Below are 22,282 nucleotides of genomic sequence, written 5' to 3'. Positions count from 1 at the left end.
CTCCCACCACCGAGGCAGCAGCCCCCAGCAAGGGGCAGCTGGGCTGGCACTGGGGAGCAGGGACTTCCAAACACCACCACAGATGTTTGCTTCAGTGCCCAGAAATCAAAGTCCCTGGGGAAGCCACTGAGGCGGCCTTAACCACAGTGGGATCCCCTCCAGGCACCAGAATCGCTCAGGGTCACAACAGCAGGAGAGGTGGCTAAATGGAATAAAAAGCTCCTATCCTGCTCACACTTCATCCTGGGACTTATTACTAAAAACCTTTAGGGCCTGATAGAGCGTGGCCATGGCTGGATCCTAGGAAAAATACAGGCACAATGAGAATAATTTATTTTAACAAACTAAAAATGTATTGTGCTTTTGGAAAGAAATTAATAAATATTATGCTTCCATGGAGTAAAAACAATATGTACCAATATATTTTCTGCCCCAACTTAGGAAATGGGTTCCCAACTCTAAAATTACACAAATTTGTTAGTGAACACAGTTTTACATGTACGCAATTCCTTCATTTATCTAATGTATTCGCAGGTGAAAACTTCACTAACTTGTGCAATAGTTCTTACACATTTTTAATGTATCTCTACCAGAAGAGCAGCAAATTATAAAAGCAAATTCTGTGTAAGATATGAGACTGCTGCAGGGCAAAAAACAATGAACAAATCAAACAACAATACTCACAAATCAAAAAGACTCCACTTATCTCACATGTAAAACTCTGTAAAACTCTTTTCCCAGCTTTTTGTCTCCAAAAATGCATAACACTAGTTGTGTAAAAACTAAACCACTGTATGAGGCATATTTTAAAACCTCATATAAACAATGAAGCTTTTATGGCATCCTCAGAGCAAAGAATGTCCAAATATGGCTGAGAGTTAAGTACCCTGAGAATCAACTGCTCTTAATGAATTCACTGAAGTCTGTCAGTCCACATTTACCAAGAATCAGAAGAGAAATAAAGAGAAGCAAACGTGATTCAACTCATTTTCCTGTACCATTTTCTAAAGATACTGTGTTATAAGCATCCTCCATATCTTGAATACTGGAGGCATCTGTTGACTCTTGGTCGCTGACTACAATTCCTACTGAAGAAAGGCTAGAAATGAAGGAGTGCATCTTTTTTGCATAAATATCCCTAATGTTAAAATAGGGTAGGTCATTGCTTTTCTCTTTGCGATCATTGTTGCACTGGTCTCTATCAATAGCTTTTTGCTTTTGGTAGTACTTAGAAAACTTATTGAAAATAATGGTGATTGGAAGTGCTACCACCAGAATCCCACAGATGATGCAGAGGGTGCCGAGCAGTTTTCCAGCAAGCGTGACCGGGTAAGTGTCCCCATAACCAACAGTGGTCATGCTGATGGTTGCCCACCACCAGCAAATAGGGATGCTCTGCAGCTCCGATGAGTCATCATCTTTCTCCACTGAGTAGACAAGCACTGAAAAGATAGAAATCCCAACTGACAGAAACAAAAGCAGAAGTCCAACTTCTTGGTAGCTGTGTCTCAAAGTGGCGCCCAAAGACCGTAGTCCTACAGAGTGCCTGGCCAGCTTCAGGATGCGAAATATCCGCATTAACCGCAGGATCTGAACGACCTTCCCCATGTTCTCAATATCTTCACTCTCTTCTTCCTTGGTGTCCACAGCCAGTGTGGCATAAAATGGGATAATAGAGACAAAATCAATGATGTTCAGTGGTTTCTTCCAGAACTTCTTCTGACTTGGAGCAGTGAAGAGCCTGATCACTAGCTCAGCAGTAAACCAGATGATGCATGTAATCTCCACAGCTTCCAGCACAGGATCTCCAATCTCCCTGTCATTGGCATCCAGCCTTTGAAATTCTGGCATGCTATGAATGCACATGGCTACAATTGATGCCAGAACAACACTCAGGGATGACACGGCAATTAGCTTGGCAGACAAGCAGTATGCAGGATTTTCCATCCTGACCCAGATCTTCTTTCTTATTTCACCAAAACACAGATTATCAAACTTTTCTAGCTCTTTGTCAAATATGGATGACTCTTCATTGGAGGAGTCCATACTGTCGTTGCTCTTCTGATCCCAGTCTTTTTCAGGACCTTCCTCTTTCCGTTCTTGGTACCGATTGCTGCAGCAGGAATCAATAAACAGCTCGTTTATCCCCCAGTACTCTATTTCCTGGCAGAAGGAAAAGACACAAAGTTCTTCCATAACGTGAAGTTTGCCCGTATAGTAGAAGTTCAGAACATATCGGAACAAGGAAGGATTCCTGTCAAAGTAATATTCCTTGTCTGCCACACTATAATCATCACACAGCTCTAGAATAGCCTCTTCTGAATGGCATTTGAGAAGTTTTCCAAGTCTGGTATGGGGAAATCGGAGCAAGGTGCTTTGATCCACTGATTGCTTAAAGCCACCCACATTCAAATTGATAAGTTCTGCGTCTTTGCCAGGTCTGCGGAAAAATTCACCATAAACCATTTTGGACAGACGAGTTCCACTGCTGTTGCCCAATGAGATTACATAGAACCTGAAAAGAACATAAGATATTGTTAGAGCATTTAATTCAGTTTTGCTGTTGTGACACATTCTTTTCTCCATCTCTGGGTACTGTGAAATGCTGTAACACAACACACAAAAAAGGAAATAAAATTATGAATACCCTTATTCAGCATTTCACAGGTGTCATTTTAAATTAGGTTGGTTTACAGCTTTAGCAAATCTGAAAGCAGTAGGTTTAGGTCTCCTTTTCACCAGGGTAAAAGAAGACTGCCAAATTCATCTGCAAATCAGTCTCTGTTTCACTACCACACTGAAATTAATAGTCGCAAAACCCATGTACTTCAGTTATGCAAAAAATCTTTAAAGAGAAAACTTATCAATCAATCAATTTAGGATCAAACTTTCGAGCAGGTTTCTCTCAATTACAGTTTCAGCTGAGTTGTATTCATTTACATGATGTTGCAATTTATAATCCACTAATTCCAATGTTATTTCCTTGAATGTAGACTGCAATTACTTTTGCTGATGATTCATTTACTTCTAAGGTGATCCACACATCAGCATTCTGTGCTCTTGAAAACATATCACAACTTCTTTTGAAGGTTTTCAATTCCTGACTTCAGAATGCTGTGGAACATATTTGGATATCTGCACTCCCTGAGGTATTTTTCTATCTCCTTCCTACTCACCTGAAGTGTCACAACCCTCTTACAACTTTGGTCAGTTCCAGAAGCAATTCCTGTTCTGCCACAGCCTAGCTACAACCCTACAGCAATGCTGAGAAGTTGGAAATGTCATCTCTGGAAAAGGGGCTTTCAGAGATGGAACTTCCACAGTAATTCTTCCTCAACAACTAACTGTGGACACCTGCAGATGGACAGACGGGCATTTAAATGTTTCTGTATTTTACTATCAATATAATAAATAAATATAAATATAATTCAGCTGAAACTGAATTCAAAAGGCAGTTACAGTTACTAGTAAGTTAACTTTTACAGAACTGCTTTCTTGCTTTCCTTCCAAGAAGAAGCTGTTGTAAAGCCAAAACTGGCAGTTCTTATACTTGCCATCAGATTATATGTAACTTAAAATCATGAGGAGAGCAAATGTTTTTGATCTCTGACACTTAAACACTAATTGATGCACACTAAGCTAATTTATTTCAATTTAGTATGAAAATCAATTCATTTTAAATGTGACAAGATAGTATCAAAATTCTCCTGTCCTAAAAGAAGACACCTTATGGTGTCATGCTCAGCACGTAGAGCTGGGGGAAGAAGAGGGAAAGAGAGGTGACACTCAGAGTGATGGTGTTTGTCTCCCCAAGTCACCATTAAATGGGATGGAGCCCTGCCTTCCTGGGGATGGCTGGACACCTGCCTGCCCATGGGAGGGGGGTCAATGAATTCCTGGTTTTGCTTCACTTTTGCTTTACCTATTGAATGCTTTTCATCTCAGCCACAACTTTTGCCATTTTACCTCTCTGGTTCCCTGCCCCATCCCACAGGGGGTGGGTGAGCATGGGGTTGAGCTGCCAGTTGAGATTAAATCATGACAACATAGAAATGATTTTGCACCTTTAGATTAGTTTGAAGGCAGGTATTTGCTAGCTAACAGAGTGGTTGTAAGACACATTTACTCCAGGCATTTCCCAAGGCTTCAGTTCTTAGGAATCATTAAGAGGTCAAATAAGACCATTGATCTCTCCTCACAGAGGAAGGGCAGCAGAACTCATCTGATAAACATCACCACACTTCACTCATGATCTAGAGCCAAGCTCTGTTTTATAGCACTATAAATAATAAAAAAAAAAGACATAAATCTGGACTGGGGTGACTGGAAGTCAAAGTATATTCAGACCCAAGAAACCTCTAGTTATTGATTCATTTTAGTCAATAAAATCTCCACTTCAAGCAACTCATTAACACAAGAACCCTGGCAGTGTAAGTGAGCACTATAAAAACCAGGCAAGATTTCAGATCATAGAGTCATGGACCAATAGAATGGCGAGGGTCAGAAGGGACCTTAAAGATCATCTCATTCCCTCTGACAGGGCCAGGAACACCTTCCATTAGACCAGGTTGCTCAGAGGTCCATCCAACCCAACCCTGAAGAATTCTGGATGAAGTAGGATGAAACATCCACAGCTTCTCTGGGTAACCTGTGCCAGTGTCTCACCAACCTCACGGTAAAGAACTCCTTCCTAATACCCAATCTAAATCTACCCTCCTTCAGCTTAAAGCCATTAATTACCTTTCTGTCTGGGGGCACTTCTGATCATGACAAATAATGACAAATACAAATCAAGTTTTACTCAGAAATAACTAAAGCAAGAACTTAGTGACAAGTAAATTCTTAGTACACTACACTGACTTACAGTTGAGACAGCAATATAAAACCATATAGATGATGCAGATTATATTCATAATGGTGCCTCCATGAAATTGCTCTGTATAATAAATTCAGTGGGCAATATTTCACTGCTTTATTTTGAGGGTACTGTAGTCATAATTTGTGCAAGATACAGACAGAAAATGGATCCTGCTTAGTAAGACCATGGTCCAGAACCTCCTTAATGTGTTACTACTATGAAGTGATTTTTAGACTACAGAAAGAATGTACAGGAAAGATTCACAATAACTGTGTCAAGAGGAGCTTGATCATCTGAAGAATGTGTTGTTTGACTTGCAGAGACCCTGACTCCTGAGCCATGGACTGGGACATTGTTCTGCCAGTTACTATCAGAACAACTTCAACAAGTGACTCAAGCCACAGGGCAATGACCACACTCCTGTCTCAGCACAACTTGCTCTCTACTTAAGGAAACCCTTCACTCACTCAAAAACCTTTTTTTCCTCAAGGGTAAAACTGTGTTCAGCTGGAAATTATATTTTCCTGAAGTGCAAAGGCCTGTGTCATGAACATCCAAAGAACATAGAACTACCACTAACTTTGCAAATCTCAACTTGATGTGCAACATTAACCTCTCTGACCTCCTTCAAATATAGATAACATAATGAACTGGAAACCATTCCGAATCACACAATTCTTGCCCTGGAGAGAATATAACAGAGCAAATAAACACATACCAGATGTTAGTTACTTGTTTGCTTTAATTGCTTCAGCTGTTTCAAGGAGCTACTGGCTAAGAATTCACATAGAATAGAAAATGAAACAAGACACAGAAGAAAGATGGTAACTGGAAGAATGAACATTATTTTCCAATATAACGAAAAAAAACCCCAACAAATAGAAGTTCCAAATGTTAAGCTTCAGGGCTAAATAAAAGGCAGTCATTAGGAAAGCTGTGTGAAAAGAATACTAACTTTAGAATAAAAACCAGAATGACAGGATCTTCCCAGTCCAATTTGGAGATGGGCTCTAGCCCAGTGCTTCTGCAGTCACACATTGTTGGTGAGGCCACAGGCCCATTGTCTTGGAAGGGGAGTTGCAAATTTCTGGGCTTTTAGCACGCTGTGAAATCCCTAAAGCTCTCAAAGAGGAGTCACGGAGACAGTTTGCAGATACAGTCCCTTTGAGACAGCTACGCCACAGATGTGTAACACATCACAAAGTGCTGTGGTTTCCAACCTCCTCTGGAACAAACCACTAAGAGATTTTTACTGACCACATGGATCCCCATACTACACATTTATTTGTCAGCAAAGTTCCTCTTCCTCAGTTATGTTTTGCATAGTATCTGCACTCAGTCTCCATTCTCTTTAAGGTCGTACACCACAAGCTTCAGAACATTTTTTTTTGATGAGTTGAATTTTTGAGCATGGTACCACTTTGGTACCACTGATAACCCCAAACTGGGACAGTTTCATCTTTTGTTAGCATTAATCTGTGATTATCCAGGCACAATAGAAAGGAAGTTCAACTGGTTTACAATGGTTGTGCTTGGCTACTTAAAATACTCAAAGAGAGCTCATGCCTACAGATTTTCTACCAGTTTCTTTCAAGGCTATGTTGTCTTAGCCTCACCTCCTCCTTCCTGCACAGTTACACTCCATAAACCTCTCAAGATTAAGTTCACATTTTAGCATGGTTTCCTCTAAGTCGAAGGAACATTAATTAAAGGGCCTAGTCCTGCTCACAGTGAAGTCACAAGGGATGTAACACTGATGTGAACCTGAAAGGGCACACAAATCCTGGTAACTCTACAAAGTATTTCCAGAGCTCAAAGACATTTTTTCCCTAAGGAATCTGATGATCTTGGCAGATTTCCATTTTAGGGTTCCAAACTCAGGAAATTCTGCTGTGAGTAAATTTCCCCTAAAGAATCTTACTTTGACACTCAGCCATGCCCAGGAAGCAGATTTTGTCTCCTAATGATGCAGACAAGCACCCGGGCTGTTACTTCTGCTAATTTCCCCAGAATTGAGAGCTTCTACCAATCATCCAAGCTACACACGTGCAGGTTTTGACACCAAGTACTTCTAAAATGCTGTGGATAACAAACCAAAACAACCTTCAGCTCAGGATCAACATTTCACTGATTTTTTAAGTGTTTGAATTTCTCCACTCATCATAGGGCAAACACTTGTCTAATGCACCACCTAGAAGTACTGCCTACATTTTCTGACTCACTGAGCAGAGAAAAACATTTAAATGCATGTATAATTTACTTGATCAATCACAATTAGGGATTTGGACTGAAATCCAGTTAGCATGACTTAAGTTGTTGTCTGTAAGCTGGACAGTAGTAACTGCTTTAGCACACTTAATTAAGCCTGGAAAAAAAGTAAGGTAATACTGGCACAGCCTCTTTCCCTATGATATAAGCTGCAACATTCAATTCATTGTAATACTTGACACAGCTAATTGCAAAGTCATTCACAGACTATGGAGGTGGAGGTTAACTTTAAAAAGTCATCTAGCACAAATAGCAAGACCATCTGAAGAAACCACTCCGTGGTTATGGACACTCTGTGAGGCAAAGAGGATAAATTAATCAGCTGAATTATTTTCTCAGCTGTAATTTATTTTTTGTATTCCACTGGCAGTGCCATCCTTTATCCAGAATATTGCATTAAAATGCCATGAAAATAATAAAATTATGCAACTACATTTCTTTTAAAATTGATTCAGTACAACCTCCAGAAGACCTCAGGTAAATAAAGTTTGAGTTGAATTTTGTTCTGATGCTACTCCCATGTAAGCCTATTTGGCTATGGTCACCCCAGTACAATTCTACTGTCACCAGGCTGTTTCAGACACTGAGTGTGTGCCAAATGTTTGTGCAACTTTGCAATACAATGAAGATCGGAAAGAGATGACCATCATGTGTAAACAACTACAGCTGTTAAAAGCACTACTGACATTCAAATGTAAAATTATTTAAATACTCATACCACTTTATTTAAATATTCACACCTGACCAAAAAACGGTCTTCAAATATAGGGGGTTAAAAAAAAAATCACTTCCTCCAAAAGACTGATAAGGAGAAATGAAGCTGTTACAACTGAGAGTAAAAGAACACAAGCAAGCACAGAAGAAGCATCTCCAGACCATGGCTCCCACTACTCATCCAGGCACAGTTTTTTGGGAGTGAATCACCAGAGGTGGGGCTCACCTCTGCCATGACTAGATAAGCAGCCTATATGAGCAGTGCCACAAGGGGTGTAACTTCCATGGGACTAATACAACATAAAATGAATCCTCCCAAAGTGAAATTCTGCTATTTCCACTTTGAGGATGCTGGTAAGGACAGAGGATATGCCAAGGGTGGGATATGAGAAAGGGGCAAGGGAAAACACACCAGCTGTAGCCTGCACATGACAGAAGCTGCTTGGGAATGCAGTATGTGATCTGAACTCCTTTCTCATATACATAAAGAACAAGGAGCAACACCTAATACCACCCAGTTTTCAGAATGTCACCTTGTAAAATGATTAAAGTAAAAAAAAAATTAAAGTTATTCTCTCTCTGACTTGAAAAGGCTCTGGAGATACACATTATGAGAGTTAACAAGGCTTGCACCTTGCAACATTCCCAAAGGCTCTGCAATTTATATTCTGTTCATATACATTAAAAGATCATTATCCGCAACTAAGTGGAAGTGACAGATTAAAATGTGCTGGCTTGAGAATCAACCTGTAAATCCCCACACTGAAGCACAGGTAGAATGCTGCAGTTCCCAAACCTGTTCCACAGCCAGCCCAGACAGACAGCTGGCCACTCTAAGCACTTCCTTGTGTTCTATCATCCCAAGGGCTGAAGTTCACAGAAATATTTGAGAAGATACCAAAGGCATTGTTACAAGCAGGTCAGCACTGCTGTGGTTGATGGTAAAATAAATTGTTTCTCTCCAGATTATTTTGGCAATAATCTTGTTTGACAGATCATACTAATGGCACCCATCAAGAGTACAGCTTCAAAACACAAAGTACTACGTGAAGTGGACATTGCAACTTGTAGGTCTAGGTACCTCTGTAATGAGCACAATTTCTATGGATCCCTTCCCCAAATTATTTTTTGTACCCCATTTTCCACTGAGTTCTCAATTTTTTTCCATTCAAGTACTGCTCTACTGATCACAATGAACATAAAATCCTATTGTTACACTTACTGGGGTAATTTGTTGTCAAAAATATTTGATACATGATCCCAAAGTCAAACACTTCCATATAGGAAAAGATGATGCGGAATAAAAATATATCAATATACTTCTTAAAAATAATTCTGCATTCTCCATCATTGATTAGTCTAGAATCAAAGAAGAACCTCAGTGAAACTGTAATTCACTTATAAATGTTGTTTGATTTTGAAAAGTTACCTATCTAAGCAAGGAAAATAATGCAGATTCCCAGACACAGAGAGCAGTGTCCCTGAGGTCACACAGCAGATCAGCTGCCCACAAACAAGCCCACATCCCTCTCACACCATTACCTCCTTCACAGTCTCCCCAAAAGCCGTCACACACCACTCCACGTACTGGTACACTGAGACATGTGGGCCTAGAGCTGCATTCTGACAGTTCAGCTAATAAAAAACAACAGAAACAACAACAATATTTATCTAGCACAGAAAATCTAAATACCATTCCTGTATTTACAGGGCTGTTTCAATGCCCATGGTTGTATCCAGGGGCTATGATGAGAGAGGTGAGAAACTGCTACATCTATCCCACCACAACTCCTCCAGGCCTAACATAAAGGAATGAACAATTAGACAGGATGTATTTTCTCCAATACACAGGTCCATGATGAACCATTGAAGACTTTCCTGAGTTTTTAAGGAGGGTGTTAATGGTTCACAAGCACAGTGACAAATTTTACCCACATAGAGCCATAACTCTTCCATGTTTAGGAAAGGAATACTGACCTTGGTGCAATTCAGAATACTCTTATCTCTTGTGAAAGGCATACAGAGTGTTGAAAAAAGGATTTAGCTCACTGCCAAGAAGACTGATCTGATACTCAAAATCTTCTATTTGTTTGTCCATCATACACTTTCTGATTTCTCACTCTGGAGTCTGAGGACCTGTCCTCCTATTCCTAGTACAGATGGCAGAGCTGTTGATCAATTCTGCTCCCAGATTATCTCTTCCCACTCCTAATTTCTTTACCTTTTTTTTAATTTTTTTTTTTTTGGAAGCAAGGTAATATTTTCAAAGGACACAAATCCAATCACAACAGTCAATTTCACTGGGTGAAAAAGTTGTTCTGAACAATCTAAAATCTATGCACCACATAAAGCAGGACTTCTCCTTAAACTGGGAAGAGACAATAACATAAACAGCAGGATTGTGTTGCAACACATTACAGCAGTAAAAACTGCAAGGACCTGAAACCAGTCCTGTCTGTGCTACCACAACACCTCCACAAGCAGCAGCCACAGGAGCAGCAGAGCTAAAAGGGCAATTTAGCTGCAGAGCACTCACCTGGCTACACATGACTTTTGAATCCATTAAACCTTTATTCTGCAAAGTCCTGGCTTTGGGATAAGCTGCTTGAACAAAAATATTATCTCACCACAATTCTGTTCTGGGTGTACCTCAGCCCATTTGCTGGAGCCTTTTTAATTTACTTAGAAATAAGATGCTTACATTAGTAACATACCCCTGAATACAGGAAACAGGCTTAGAATGGACCTTGAAGAGTAATATAATTCAGCTTCTCCCCCTTCTCAAGGCAGGATCAGCTACTTCTAGACCAATTTTGGCAGATGTTTATTTCATGTCCAATGATAAAGCCCCTCCAGAGAGGTTTTGGAATCTGGTCCAGTGCTTGAATGCCTTTGTTCTCCCAAAATTATTTTTCTAACATCTATTTAAATACACTGTGCTGCAGTCCAGGCCCATGGATGTGTACATGTCCAGCAGATTTGGAATGGGATGGAGTCACTGAGGACGGACAGCAGAAACTGACTATCTACAAATTCTCCACAAGTCAGTTCCCTTCTTTGCTACATATTTAATTTTACTTGGCAGCCCAAGTAGATAAAGTTACATTGTATTTATTTTTTTATGTGTTGAAAAAATTCTATTAATTTCAGAGATAAACAAAGGTTTTCTTGACCATAGTGAAGTTCTCCAAGATATTCATAGTCTCTTAGGCAACAAGAACACAAGCAATTGTTATTGTGAATATTCTGACTGAAACCTTCAACTGAAAATCTGTAAAAACACTTGTGTTTGCAGCATGTTAATCTCACTAAAGGAGTCAGTACTGTTCAATATAAATTCTCTTGACCCCAGACAACTCTGAAGCAGAGCTCTAAATCTCACTTATATATAATTTCTGCAGTCTGCTGTGATCCAACATTCACTTTCAAAGCATCCAAGTAAGTTTTACAATGTGCTAGTATGCAGGATTTGAGGCCACAGACTAAGGAAGGATATGTGGAGGCAGCTGGAAAAAAATATCTGCAAGGGACATAGGGTTCAGAGCCACACTGCAAACCTTACCCACACTGAGGCCTCTAGGAGCCTCCATTTCTTGGAGCACTCAGATTTTGGTACTTGCTCACTGCTCCTACACTGGACATCATTTGGTTACACCACTCCCCTTGACTTTCCAGGTAGCATAACAAACTAATTTGTGGTGAAAGGATCCTTTGGAGGTCATCTTGTCCCACCCATTGTCAAAGCTGGTTCAGCAAAAGAAGGCTGCTCAGGGCCAACTGGTTTTTTTTAACATCTCCAAAATTTCCCAAACTCTCTGGTACCCTGGTCCAGTCAGACCCCTCTTACAGGGAAAGTATTTCTCCTAAAGCCTAGTTAGACACTCTTCTGCTCCAGTCTGGGTCCAGTGACCCCTTCTGTGGAGCTGCTGGCTACAGCCTTGCTGACAAAGCCCAGGAGGCAGCTGGCCCTCACTGTGAGGGCACAGTGCTCACTTGAGTTCTGCATGCTCCTTACCCCAATGCTCATGTCCTTCTCTGAGAGCTGCTTTCCATTCAGTCAGCCCCCAAACTGCTGCATGGGGCTACTTCATCCCAGATGGAGTTTCTCCAGGATGCCAACAGCCCTTTTAACAGCATCCCATCAGTCAACCAATGTATTATTAGTCATCTCAGTCCCTAAAAAACAAAGGTGTTTTCCCTGTTTGTTTTAACCAGGCTGTGGCCACAGAGCATTCAGGAAAAAAGGACATTTGCCAGAAAATGTGTGAAGTGAGGACGTGGCAGGCTAAGACACAGAATTGCATCACTGCACCACTATTCAACTGAATACTCACAGAAGCTGAGGCATTGTCATTGCACACAAAAAGAAACAGCCAGCAAGTAAGTTTTTTTCACAAAATAAATGTCAGTCCTAACTACTGCAATTCATTTCAGCACTTGTCAGCATTATTACCCATTATTTTTTCAGGAAGTGTTGAGTGGACACTATCACCTGGATTTACATATGCAAAGTAATATCACACATTGGCACAATTTGTAAGGTACTGGAGGTGCTGTGTGTGTGGGCTGGATTCTGGCTAGTACATGTGTTTGCACAGCCCTTAACAATATAGCCATTTAATCAACTCAAAGGCAGACCTTATAAAATTACTCTGGTGCCATTTTAGCTATTGTCTTCCAATGGCAGAAAGTTTGGAACAGATATAAAGCCCAACCGGATTAGAAGAAATTTCAGAAGTCACAATCCAGCCCCTTCTCTCCTTACTTCTCCCAACTTTTTTTTGCAAATATATTTTTCTAACTTTTAAAATGACCCACACAAATGTCCAGAGAGGGAAAACTGAAGGTGTGTGGCTGCATAAATCCTAATCCCACAAAATTAGCAGATGTTTTGTGGAAGACTTTAACAGGACAAGGGATTTCTCAGGTTTTTGCCTGGGCTAAACATCAACAGATAGATTCATAAACTCCCACAACAGGCCCCCAGGATTTTGAAGGCACCACACACCGCGAGGTCCAGAGGAAGATCTGAGATCCTAACTACATGTCTTCCAAGAAAGAATTAAGAGTTTATTAAGCATATATGCAGTGCATTAGAAGAAACTAAGAGCAAAACAGATTTGGGAGTTGTTGGTAGTTCCCCTGAATAAACTTCTGCTGGAAGCAAAGCACCACTGAACATCAGTGTAAGCAAAAACTTGTTTAGCCTTAAGGGCAGTGCTAATCTAAAACTCTCTAGAAGAAAAAGAAGATAGAAAAAAGTATAATTTCAGCTTTCTGTCTACGTTTGAATGAGGTGCTTCATTCAAATTCAATGAGGTACATTCACTACAGTATGTGCTCAGTAAAACTATGGAGAGAAAAATAACAACTTCTGCTTCTCACTTCATTTGTGAGGCAGTTTTACCACAGCCCTCAGAGTTCCTATCTGAATATATAAACCCTTGATATCATCTGAAATCAGTAATACTCATCTAAGAGAACATGTCTGATTGCCTAAAACCCAAGTCTCGAGGCCAGGAGCTTTTAAAGGTGCCAGCTGTGACTCAGTCCACATTTTCCAGAGAATTGGTCCACAGTTTTCAGATAGAGTAGAATACACACAAGCAAAAGGAGACTCTTCAAGTCACCCTGGACTTCTTACAAGTCTGTGCTTGAGTATTTCCTCAAGCCAAGGCTTTTGCTCAGCTCCAAGGATAAGCGATAGCCTAAGAAGACTGAAACACATCCCCTGCCTCTAGCAGTTACAGAAGACCTCAGGAAAGACCGGCTTCATGGTCAGGAAATGGACGGAGCATCCCAGAGAGCCAGGACCAAGCACTTTGCCTAGCAGCAACTGCTTGCAGATTAAGCTTTTCTCACTTTCAAGATTCACAGGTTTCAATGTGAATCCACAATAACTCTTATTTGACCACCAAACATGCCATGAGCTAATTTTCCCTTTGTTTTGTTCTTTTCTGTCATCGTAACAAATTAATCAAAGTAAGTGGGAAAAACTTCTTTCTGCCTGGCCTAACATCCAGCAAACTGTAAAAAAATCACGACTCCCTAAAAAAAAACAGCTTACAATGAAAACATAAACACCATTACTGTTTCCAGACTAACAGCACTGAGCTAAAATACCACCAAGAACTCATTCTATCCCCCTTGTCCAGCTCAAGCTTTTACCAATTTCATGGGTGAATTAAAAGAGCAGTATTGATCTATGCTGGCTGCCCTTTTCAGAGCAAACATTACACTGGACAGGAAGACACACAGATCTTCTTAGCTTAAGAAGAATATACAAGGCAGCATCATTTTCAGCAGCTTATTCAAGGGAAAAGGTGTCTGCCCCTAAAATGTCATGCTGAAACCATCATTCAATGCTTGTCACTAGCTACAGCTAAACCATGGAGGGCTGATTTACATTTGTGCTGCAGTAATGAGTGAGCTGTTTTCAAAATGAAAACCTAACTTATGGTTCTATTTGCTCTTCTCTCAATGGGCAATAAAAGGAGTTCATAAAATTACCAAGCAGCTTTGGAATGGTAACCCAATTAAATCAGCAGTAACTGATTGAAATAACTGAAGAATTATATATATGTACATATATATATAACGCCTTCAATAAAAAGGAGTCTGCCACATACCCAGTCTTCCACCACCCCTGTTTTAAACATACTGATTGACAACAATTGTCCACAAAATTAATATTGTATATTTATAACTGCATCTCACAAACTATGAGGGTGATTCTTCTCTCACTGAGGCCAGGAGTGAGAACCCTCTTGCTCCCTGTAACACCACCATGGTACCAAAAAGGTTTTAGAGCTGAAGCCTCCACAGCAGTTAACACCACTGGAAGCAGCAACAGCTCGTGTCTGCTGAAGGAGAGGAGGTAGAAGAGAAGCAAGGAGCATGGCAGAGCAATCAGAAGTGCTTCCAATTTTTATGAAACTACCCAGGCTGTGTTGTGACTCCTCCATGCAAACCAAAGCTGTTATAGATTTTCCCCGAGTTGATTATCTGCCTCCCACAGGTAACCTGCCTGTACTTATATGAACATCAACAGTTAATTTATTAGGCTCAAACAAAAAAAAAAAAAAAAAAAAAAACAGAGAAATATGAAACTCTATATGGGGCACAAAATTGCCAATACTAAGTTTTACAAGACTGATGTACATGACAGTTTTTGTCCATAAATCTCATAGCACTTTATTAAGAGCTGTGAGGCAGATGCCTTGGGCTCCATGCTTTGGAAGCTGCACCTGAGACTTGAGCTGTGACCTTCTCGATGTCATGTAGCAGGTGAACATGTTCTACTTCAACATTCCCAAGTCCATGAAGTCTGCCATTGCTTTAGGAGAAGACAAGCAATCCTCTGCCCAAGCTGAGCTCTGAGCCTGTCATTAGAGTAGCACTGGGCTAGAATGATTAAACATGTGGAAGAATCAATCAGTTTTTAGGATATCAGTTGGCATCTGAACTGCTTGTCCAAGCTGATGAACAAAGGAGAAAAACGTAAAAAAGGAAGAAAAAGGAGGAAGCAACATTCTGCCTCAGATCGTAAATAACCTGTCCTCCTTAAACCACCCACACTCCACTTTGTCCATGTGGCCTTTGCTGGTTTTTACTGACAGGCTGGTAAGACCAAAAACTTCCAAAAAATGGAAAAAAGAGAAGTTAATTTCTTAGCCTTTACCCTGTTCAGAGCATACACAGCTCCAGCTGCACAAGTGCACCTCCAGAGAACTCACACAGCACAACACCTCACAGGACAAGAAGGGACAACTGCATCTCTTGCTGCTGCTGGCACAGGTGAGGATGGTACCAGGCTGCCCATGGTACCCGTGGATTGATTCTGATTCACAGTCCAGCAGATCTGCATGTCCAACATCAACCTTTAAGACACAAACCTGCCTGGAGGAGACTGCAACAGACACTGCAGGCCAAAGTCAGGCTGATGTCTGCAGCCAGGGCAGGCGGCTGCTCTGAACAAAAGGGAGTCTGAATGGCTGAGCTGCAGTGGCCTCTCCTGGAGCCCCCTCCCAGAAATTCCTCAGCAGCTATGAGAGCTGGTACACCAAGACCCCTCACCTCAGTCCCCACTCACCTGTCAGGGATGGGAAGGCAAAATGGGTAAGACACCTTAGTGTGAAGGGCAAGAAGATGAGTTGGAGAGTTTGTGGACAAAAGAAAGGAGAACAGAAATTTATGCTATGACAAGGGACATCAGGAATATCCAGCAGACAGACAGCAGTGACATAAACAATTTAGAGAGGGCAAAATGAGTGAACCCTTCCACACCTTTATATCAATATAACCAGCACACAGGAACCAATGTGTTTACTCCAGACTTACCTGAGCTCCTTGCTGAACAGTGCAAGAAAATCAAGGTCTCAGGCTTTACCTGTAACACAGCAAACGGCCCCAAATGTGCAGCAAAGTAAGCAGAACAAGAACAGTGACCACAATGGGACCTTCTAATACAAATCATAAAGCTCATCTTGCCAGAAGACAGATGCCTCTTGAAAATTACTGTAGAATGAGCTCCCTCAGAAACTAAGGACCAACACAGTCAACACCATCTTCCTCTGCAATAGAGATAAATATTCTAGAAGTCATCTCCTTTAACATAGAATGAAAAAACAAAAGAAAACCATTACAAGCGTCACATGCAGAACACCCTTGCAAGAGAAACGAGCCAGTTATCCACAAATGACAGATGACAGCAGTTTAACACACTGCAGTTAGGACGTCAGGTACAATATGAATGAGGCAAGACGAGCAGAACACATTCCCATAAAATGGAAAGTACAGTAATAAGGAAAGAAGCATCAGTAAAATATGGGAAAATGAAAAGGACCAGAAGGAAATCAGGTATAAAAAAGAAAAAATGGTAAAGAATGGAGCAACGCACTGAGGTAGCATATTGAAGCAGATGACACCCTGGCATTAACTGGTGCAGAACCATTGTCTGGAACAGGTCAAGGACAGTTTCTGTCAGCTGAGCATTTGGTCCTCCACACAGAACCACGCAATGGCAATGACAGCATCCTGCCTGGTTTCCTTGGGATGCATTCCCCCTCAGAAAATGAAAAGGCAAGACAGGAAGAAAATAAGATGATGCCATAAATTAAAAGGCAAGGCTTAACAGAAACAAAAAAAATAGATGAAGAATAAGAAATAAAAACAAAGGGATGGGGCAAAGGCAAGATAAAAAGAAAATATCCACAGATTAGTGGAGTACATTTTATTTATTCATGATCTCTGTTTTATTATGTGTCCTTGGCAGATGTCCCACAATTGAAAATTTGCAAGGCAGATATTGATGTGAGTTTAGAGACTTGAGCCTTGTTTCTAGTCATTAGCCTTGGGCAGATCTTTTTAATACATGTGCCCCAATAAGATGTAAACAAGCTCCTTAAATCAAGAGTCTTTGGACAGGAGACACACTGCAAACAAATGGGCTGAGACAGGGACTCCAGCAGGTAAGACCAAAAGTACGGTCTCGACCTGTTTCAAGTAACCAAGCCGAAGGTCAGGCTGCTCATACAGATATTCTCTAACAGGATACAGACTGCTCTGACAAACTCACAGCAGACCCTGCCTGTCACACACCCTCCCTGTTAAGCAGCACTTATTTCACCTGAGAGATGCGGGCTGAGCCTGCCCAGCTGGCAGGACAGGGATGCCAGCACAGGCAGCCATGGCAGCCATCTCTGGAGCCATCCCAGCAGCGAGGCAGGACACGGCAGGACACTGCAGGACACGTGTCCGGCAACAGCCTGGCCAGGGCCCAGCCAGAACAAAAAGCTCACCTCTGGCAGAGGCAGCAGTGCTGAGAGCAGAAAGCTCAGCTGCCTCACTCCCCAGGCAGGTTTAAGGCGCCTCAGCAGCTCAGTCACTGCAGAATCTTGTTCGCACTGAGGCTGAATGGCCTTGGCACTGAGTGTGAGTAGTTGATTTCATCCTGCCTGTGGGTGTCATTGCACAGCTAAGGTGATACTGGTGGCCAAACACCCATTTACCATCTTTTCAGGTTTAAGGTGGTTTTATTCTTCTTGCACTGGGCAAGTTGCTAAGTGCTAGAGAGGGTGAGCAAAGATCTGCTCCTCCTTCAGGACCTCTCTGTTCCTACAAAGGGCATTCTAGTAAAACATACGACCTCACCTGTCCCAGGAACAATTCCAGGGGTCACACTGCAGTTTGTATCAGCTCAGCTGAAAGCTGATTATTGATTTTCTTTTGCCCACACTTGCAAATAGGAAGTTGAAAGGCTGCTACAACTTCTGTGGGTTGCCTTAGTGCTGAGACAGGTAACAAGACACAGACATTTATAGACAAGGAAAAAGGTCTCTCAAAAAAGAGCTTTAATGTCCTCTGCAATTAATACATATAGATTTACTCTTTTTTTAATTGCAAGACCCACTTAAATCTGTCCAGACAGTATAAAGTATATCTAATAGACAAGTAAAGAACCGTGATTTAGGAAATCTGATATTACTTCAGGACCTTCCCCATACTTTAATTCTTGAAATTGAAATAAAAATCTAATGATACTGTGCCTCTTTTTAAAGAAAATCGTTTTGAAATCTACAGCTAAGAAACACCCTTGTAAAAGCTAAGTATGACTACTGTCAATTAAAGTTCTTTTATCATCATGTAGCTACTACCTGTATTTAAATAACTTACACAATTTCAGAACATAAAATCATTTTTGTCTACCCACAGTGCTATCTCAGCAGAAATTTAGATACAGAAGCTAAAAAGTTTCTTCCTTACAAGCCTTATAATTGTCTTTCATTCCCCCAAATAATGACTGGTTTCAACACTACTGCAATGGGCAGCTTCCCCCCAGTAGCAGATATTAAATACATCATGCAAAGTTGAAAAGCCACCTCTACTTCATGGCTTAGGATATGAACTCAGATCAATTCCTACCAAAATTCTACATTATTTAACCTTAACTGATTAGAGGAGAGAAAGACTATGGGAAAGGCTGCAATTTTGACTGAGGAAAGCAAGAATGAGTGGTCCAGGACATGTTTCTGAAAATGAGGTCTGCCCCAGGTATCCCAAGTCAGACACCCAGAACTTGACTCATACATCCCCTCTGAAACTCCTGGCTCCCTACAAAAGGCATCCCTGCTCCCTCTGTCTCCTCAGGACGGTAGCCTGAGTGCCTTATGCCATCTATTGGCCTAGACCAGTGACAGGCGCTCGGAGGAGAACTTTAATTCTGGGAAAGCGACTGTGTTAAAAGGAATCTGTAGGCAGACCTGTAAATCCCGCTAATGGAATCAATACACTGCCGCTGCTCAGATCTTGAGGTCTACCTTGCCTAGCAGACACACTGAGCTCAGCTCCCAGAATAACCAGAAGCTGGGCTTTGCATTAGGCAAAGGAAAAATGGTACACATCGATCTCACAGGCAAGAAAATCCAGAAAATCCAAAAATAAGCAGAGAATTTTCACTGTCCTACACATGAACATTTAAAAAGTCATTCATAAAAAGAGAAAGTTCCTTCAAAGTCCACTTAGTTCCAAAATCTCGTTAACTATCCCAAACTTAGTAAAGTCTACTTTAAACAGGAACTGCACACTTAACAAACTTCTTCACGTTTCCTCACCCACAGAGACTCCTGTAGCCATTCACGGCTGCTTAAACCTAGTTTACTTTTTAACCTAAACGAGTTTCTAAAAGACAAGGCAGAGCTGCGCCATGCGAAAGGACTCCGAGGCATCGCTATAGACCCTCTCCCGCGCAGGCCATTACAAAGCAGCCGCGGAGACCCCGGCAGGACGCGTCCGCTCCGAGGGCCAGAGCGGTGCCCGCGCCCCCGCCTCCCCGCGGAGAGTCCCGCGCAGGACGGTGCAGGGCAGGACATCGCCGGGGCAGCGAACGCGCCGAGGCTCCCTCTCCTCCCCAGGTGGCTTCCTGTGCACCCCTCTTCTTCCTCCTCCTCCTCCTGCCCCGACTGTTTGCCCCGCGGAACGCAAGGAGAAGACACCGCGCCGCACTCCGCGCTGTCCCCTCCGAGCCGCAGCCGCTCCCCGGGGCAGCGCTGCCTACCTGGAGCCGCGGCCGCCGCCGCCAGCCCCGCCGCGCTCCGCCAGCTCCGGGGGCCGCCCGACGTGGGAGGGGAACACCGGCGGCGGCAGGCGGGCTCAGCCGAGTCCCCTCCCCGGCCAGGGCATCCCCCGGCCTCGCTCCCGTCCCGCAGCGCCCTCGGGGGCCCCGCTCCGCTCCCCGTGGTTCCGCACCGCGCCCGAGCGGTGCCGCCCTGCCGGTCGGTGTTCCCCGCAAGTCCCGCTCCACGCCCCGGGGATCCCACTCTGTGGCGGAGTCCCACCCCCACGCTTTCCTCTTCTCTCCCGGAGCGTTCCCGCACTTCGCCCGTCGGTCCCGCACAGCACCCCTGGCGTCTCCCCCGCGCCCGGGGCCGTCCCGCTCGGTTCCCCGGGGCAGTCCCGCAGCCGCCCGGACCCCGTGCCCGGACCCGGCGTCGCCACCTACCAGGCACGCCCAGGCGGCCCCCGCTCCCCCGCGGCTCGGAGGGGGCAGCCCGTGCCCAGGGGCGATGCCGCCGAGGCGGAGGGGCAGGGCTGGGCAGGGCTGGGCTGGGCTGGGCTGGGCTGGGCCGGCCGCCTGCCGCCCGGGGCTGCGGTAGCTGTGCCAGCAGTGCCGGCCCTGCCGCCCGTGCCGCGCTCTGGCCGCGGGGCTCGCCCCGTCCCGCTTTTGTGCTGCGGCGGGGCCGGCGCTGCGCGCTGAGCTGTCAGCGCCGGGGGATTGATCTGCCATCGATTCCCAGCCGCTGTGCTGAAGTGGCACACGCGGCTTGATTAGCTGGCGGTGCAGCCTGAGATGCGAAGTGCCCTCCGCACGCTGTAGGGGGATGTGATTTGTGCTCCGTGTTATGCCCCAGAGTAGTTGGCTGCTTGTGTCCGGGCTCGGTTCTGCCCGAGTTAAAGTCAGAGGGCGATGGGAAGCCAGGCCAGCTCCCAGTGTAACTCGAAAGCACAGCTGCGACAGCGTTCCACGATTAAACACTTTGTCTGTTTCAGTGGTGTCGTTTCGAAAATTGCCGATAATGAACGGGATGGTTTATTCCTTCATTACAATTTCTGCACTTTTGCCAAACTTTTCAAAACTTTTCACTACGAAACTCTAAAACATCATCATCATCATCATCATCATCATCATCATCATCATCATCACTAACTGCAGGATTAGGGGGGGAAAAATCTGTTTCATAACTGTTTCTGTCAGTTATTTTTCTAATCAATTTGTAGCTTGAAAAAACAATCTTGCACAAATATTTCATAAAATTCTCCTCTATTTTAGGGGGAGATTTGGTTGTAGTGGGTATTTTTAGAATTCATTACATAGTTTAAGGAGAATAATTCAACAACCTGTTTTTTAGAAGCAACACAAATACTTACTATGCTGATGTGTTCTTGTTGCATTAATAATTTTTTAGTCTTACAAGAGTCCTCAGTGAAGACTGAGGAGAGGGAGGATCCTAAGAGAATACATTTCTCTCTGTGTTTACTGTTGTTCCCTTAAGATACTATTGCTCTGCAGAGAGAATTCATTTTATTACATGTTATGGTGTATAATAGCATTAATAAATTAAAAAATTTATATCATTTCTCTTTCATTAATCACAGAAGTTTTAATCACTGCAGAATATGTCTTGTCCAGATATTACATCAACCCTTCAATGTTGTGCACTGCAATGTGCATTTATGCTACACATCTTTTTCAAAAACCATAATTAAGCAGGAGTACAGAATGACATTTAGTTACAGAAGGTTCGTGAGAAAGCCATCCTGAGTGCAAAGTGAGTTCCTCAGAACTGTTCAAATACAAGAATGTGAACAGAATACTTCCTGAAGACGAATGAGGTCATTTTAGTGGGTCATTTGGAGATTTCAGCATAACATTTGAAAGATCCTGCAGAAATATTGTTACTGACTCTTGGAAATGACACTGCAGCACTGCAGCCCATCAGATGGTTACACAAGCTCAAGTCATCACAGGCAAGAATGTGAGATGCTGGAAATTGCCCAGGAAGGTGAGAGCTGCAGCTGCCTGGGCTGCAAGGACACACACGTTTAACACACAGGGACATCTTTAGTGACAGAGGGGCAAAAGGTAGGTTCATTGCCTGTTTCAACACGCCAGGTGACTCTGTCCTCAGAGCCTGTTGTGGGCACTGGCTGTGTCCCATGGTGCTGCTCTGCCTGGCAGGGAGGGCAGAACATGCTGTCTTGGCTGCTCATCAAGCCTGTCGAGCTGCAATCTGCATTATCATAACTTAGAGCTCCTTACATCAGCATCATCCTGCACTGCTCTTTTCTAAACAACAGACCCAGTCCCCTGAGGACAGCACATTTAGAAAAGCCAGTTCTTTCCTCCCAGTGTTCTGCAGACCCAGGCATCTTCTCTATTTTATC

The 22,282-nt window shown here is 43.0% G+C and overlaps 1 protein-coding gene across 2 annotated transcripts; it reads right to left on the bottom strand.

Moving 5' to 3' along the window:
* Positions 1-374: 374 nt before the first annotated feature.
* Positions 375-20,694, bottom strand: KCNS3 (potassium voltage-gated channel modifier subfamily S member 3). Of its 2 annotated transcripts, none has more exons than XM_064706861.1 (2): positions 20,340-20,694; positions 375-2,515 (listed from the first exon to the last, which is right to left on the bottom strand). In XM_064706861.1, exon 2 carries the CDS (start codon positions 2,464-2,466, stop codon positions 985-987), a length of 1,482 nt encoding a protein of 493 aa, XP_064562931.1. In that variant the 5' UTR covers positions 2,467-2,515; positions 20,340-20,694; the 3' UTR covers positions 375-984. The 2 variants fall into 2 exon arrangements, with proteins under 2 accessions (XP_064562931.1, XP_064562932.1); XM_064706862.1 differs by lacking the exon at positions 20,340-20,694 and adding an exon at positions 19,896-19,953.
* Between the last annotated feature and the right edge of the window lie 1,588 nt (positions 20,695-22,282).

This window comes from Zonotrichia leucophrys, chromosome 3 (assembly GCF_028769735.1).
Source record: "Zonotrichia leucophrys gambelii isolate GWCS_2022_RI chromosome 3, RI_Zleu_2.0, whole genome shotgun sequence".
Classification (NCBI taxonomy): Eukaryota; Metazoa; Chordata; class Aves; order Passeriformes; family Passerellidae; genus Zonotrichia; species Zonotrichia leucophrys.
Note: the sequence above shows the minus strand (reverse complement) of the source record. Positions and strands in the feature narration are given on the sequence as shown.

Coding starts and splice junctions, on each gene's coding strand:
- KCNS3 (XM_064706861.1), bottom strand. CDS start 2,466: ATGGTTTATGGTGAATTTTTCCGCAGACCTGGCAAAGACGCAGAACTT.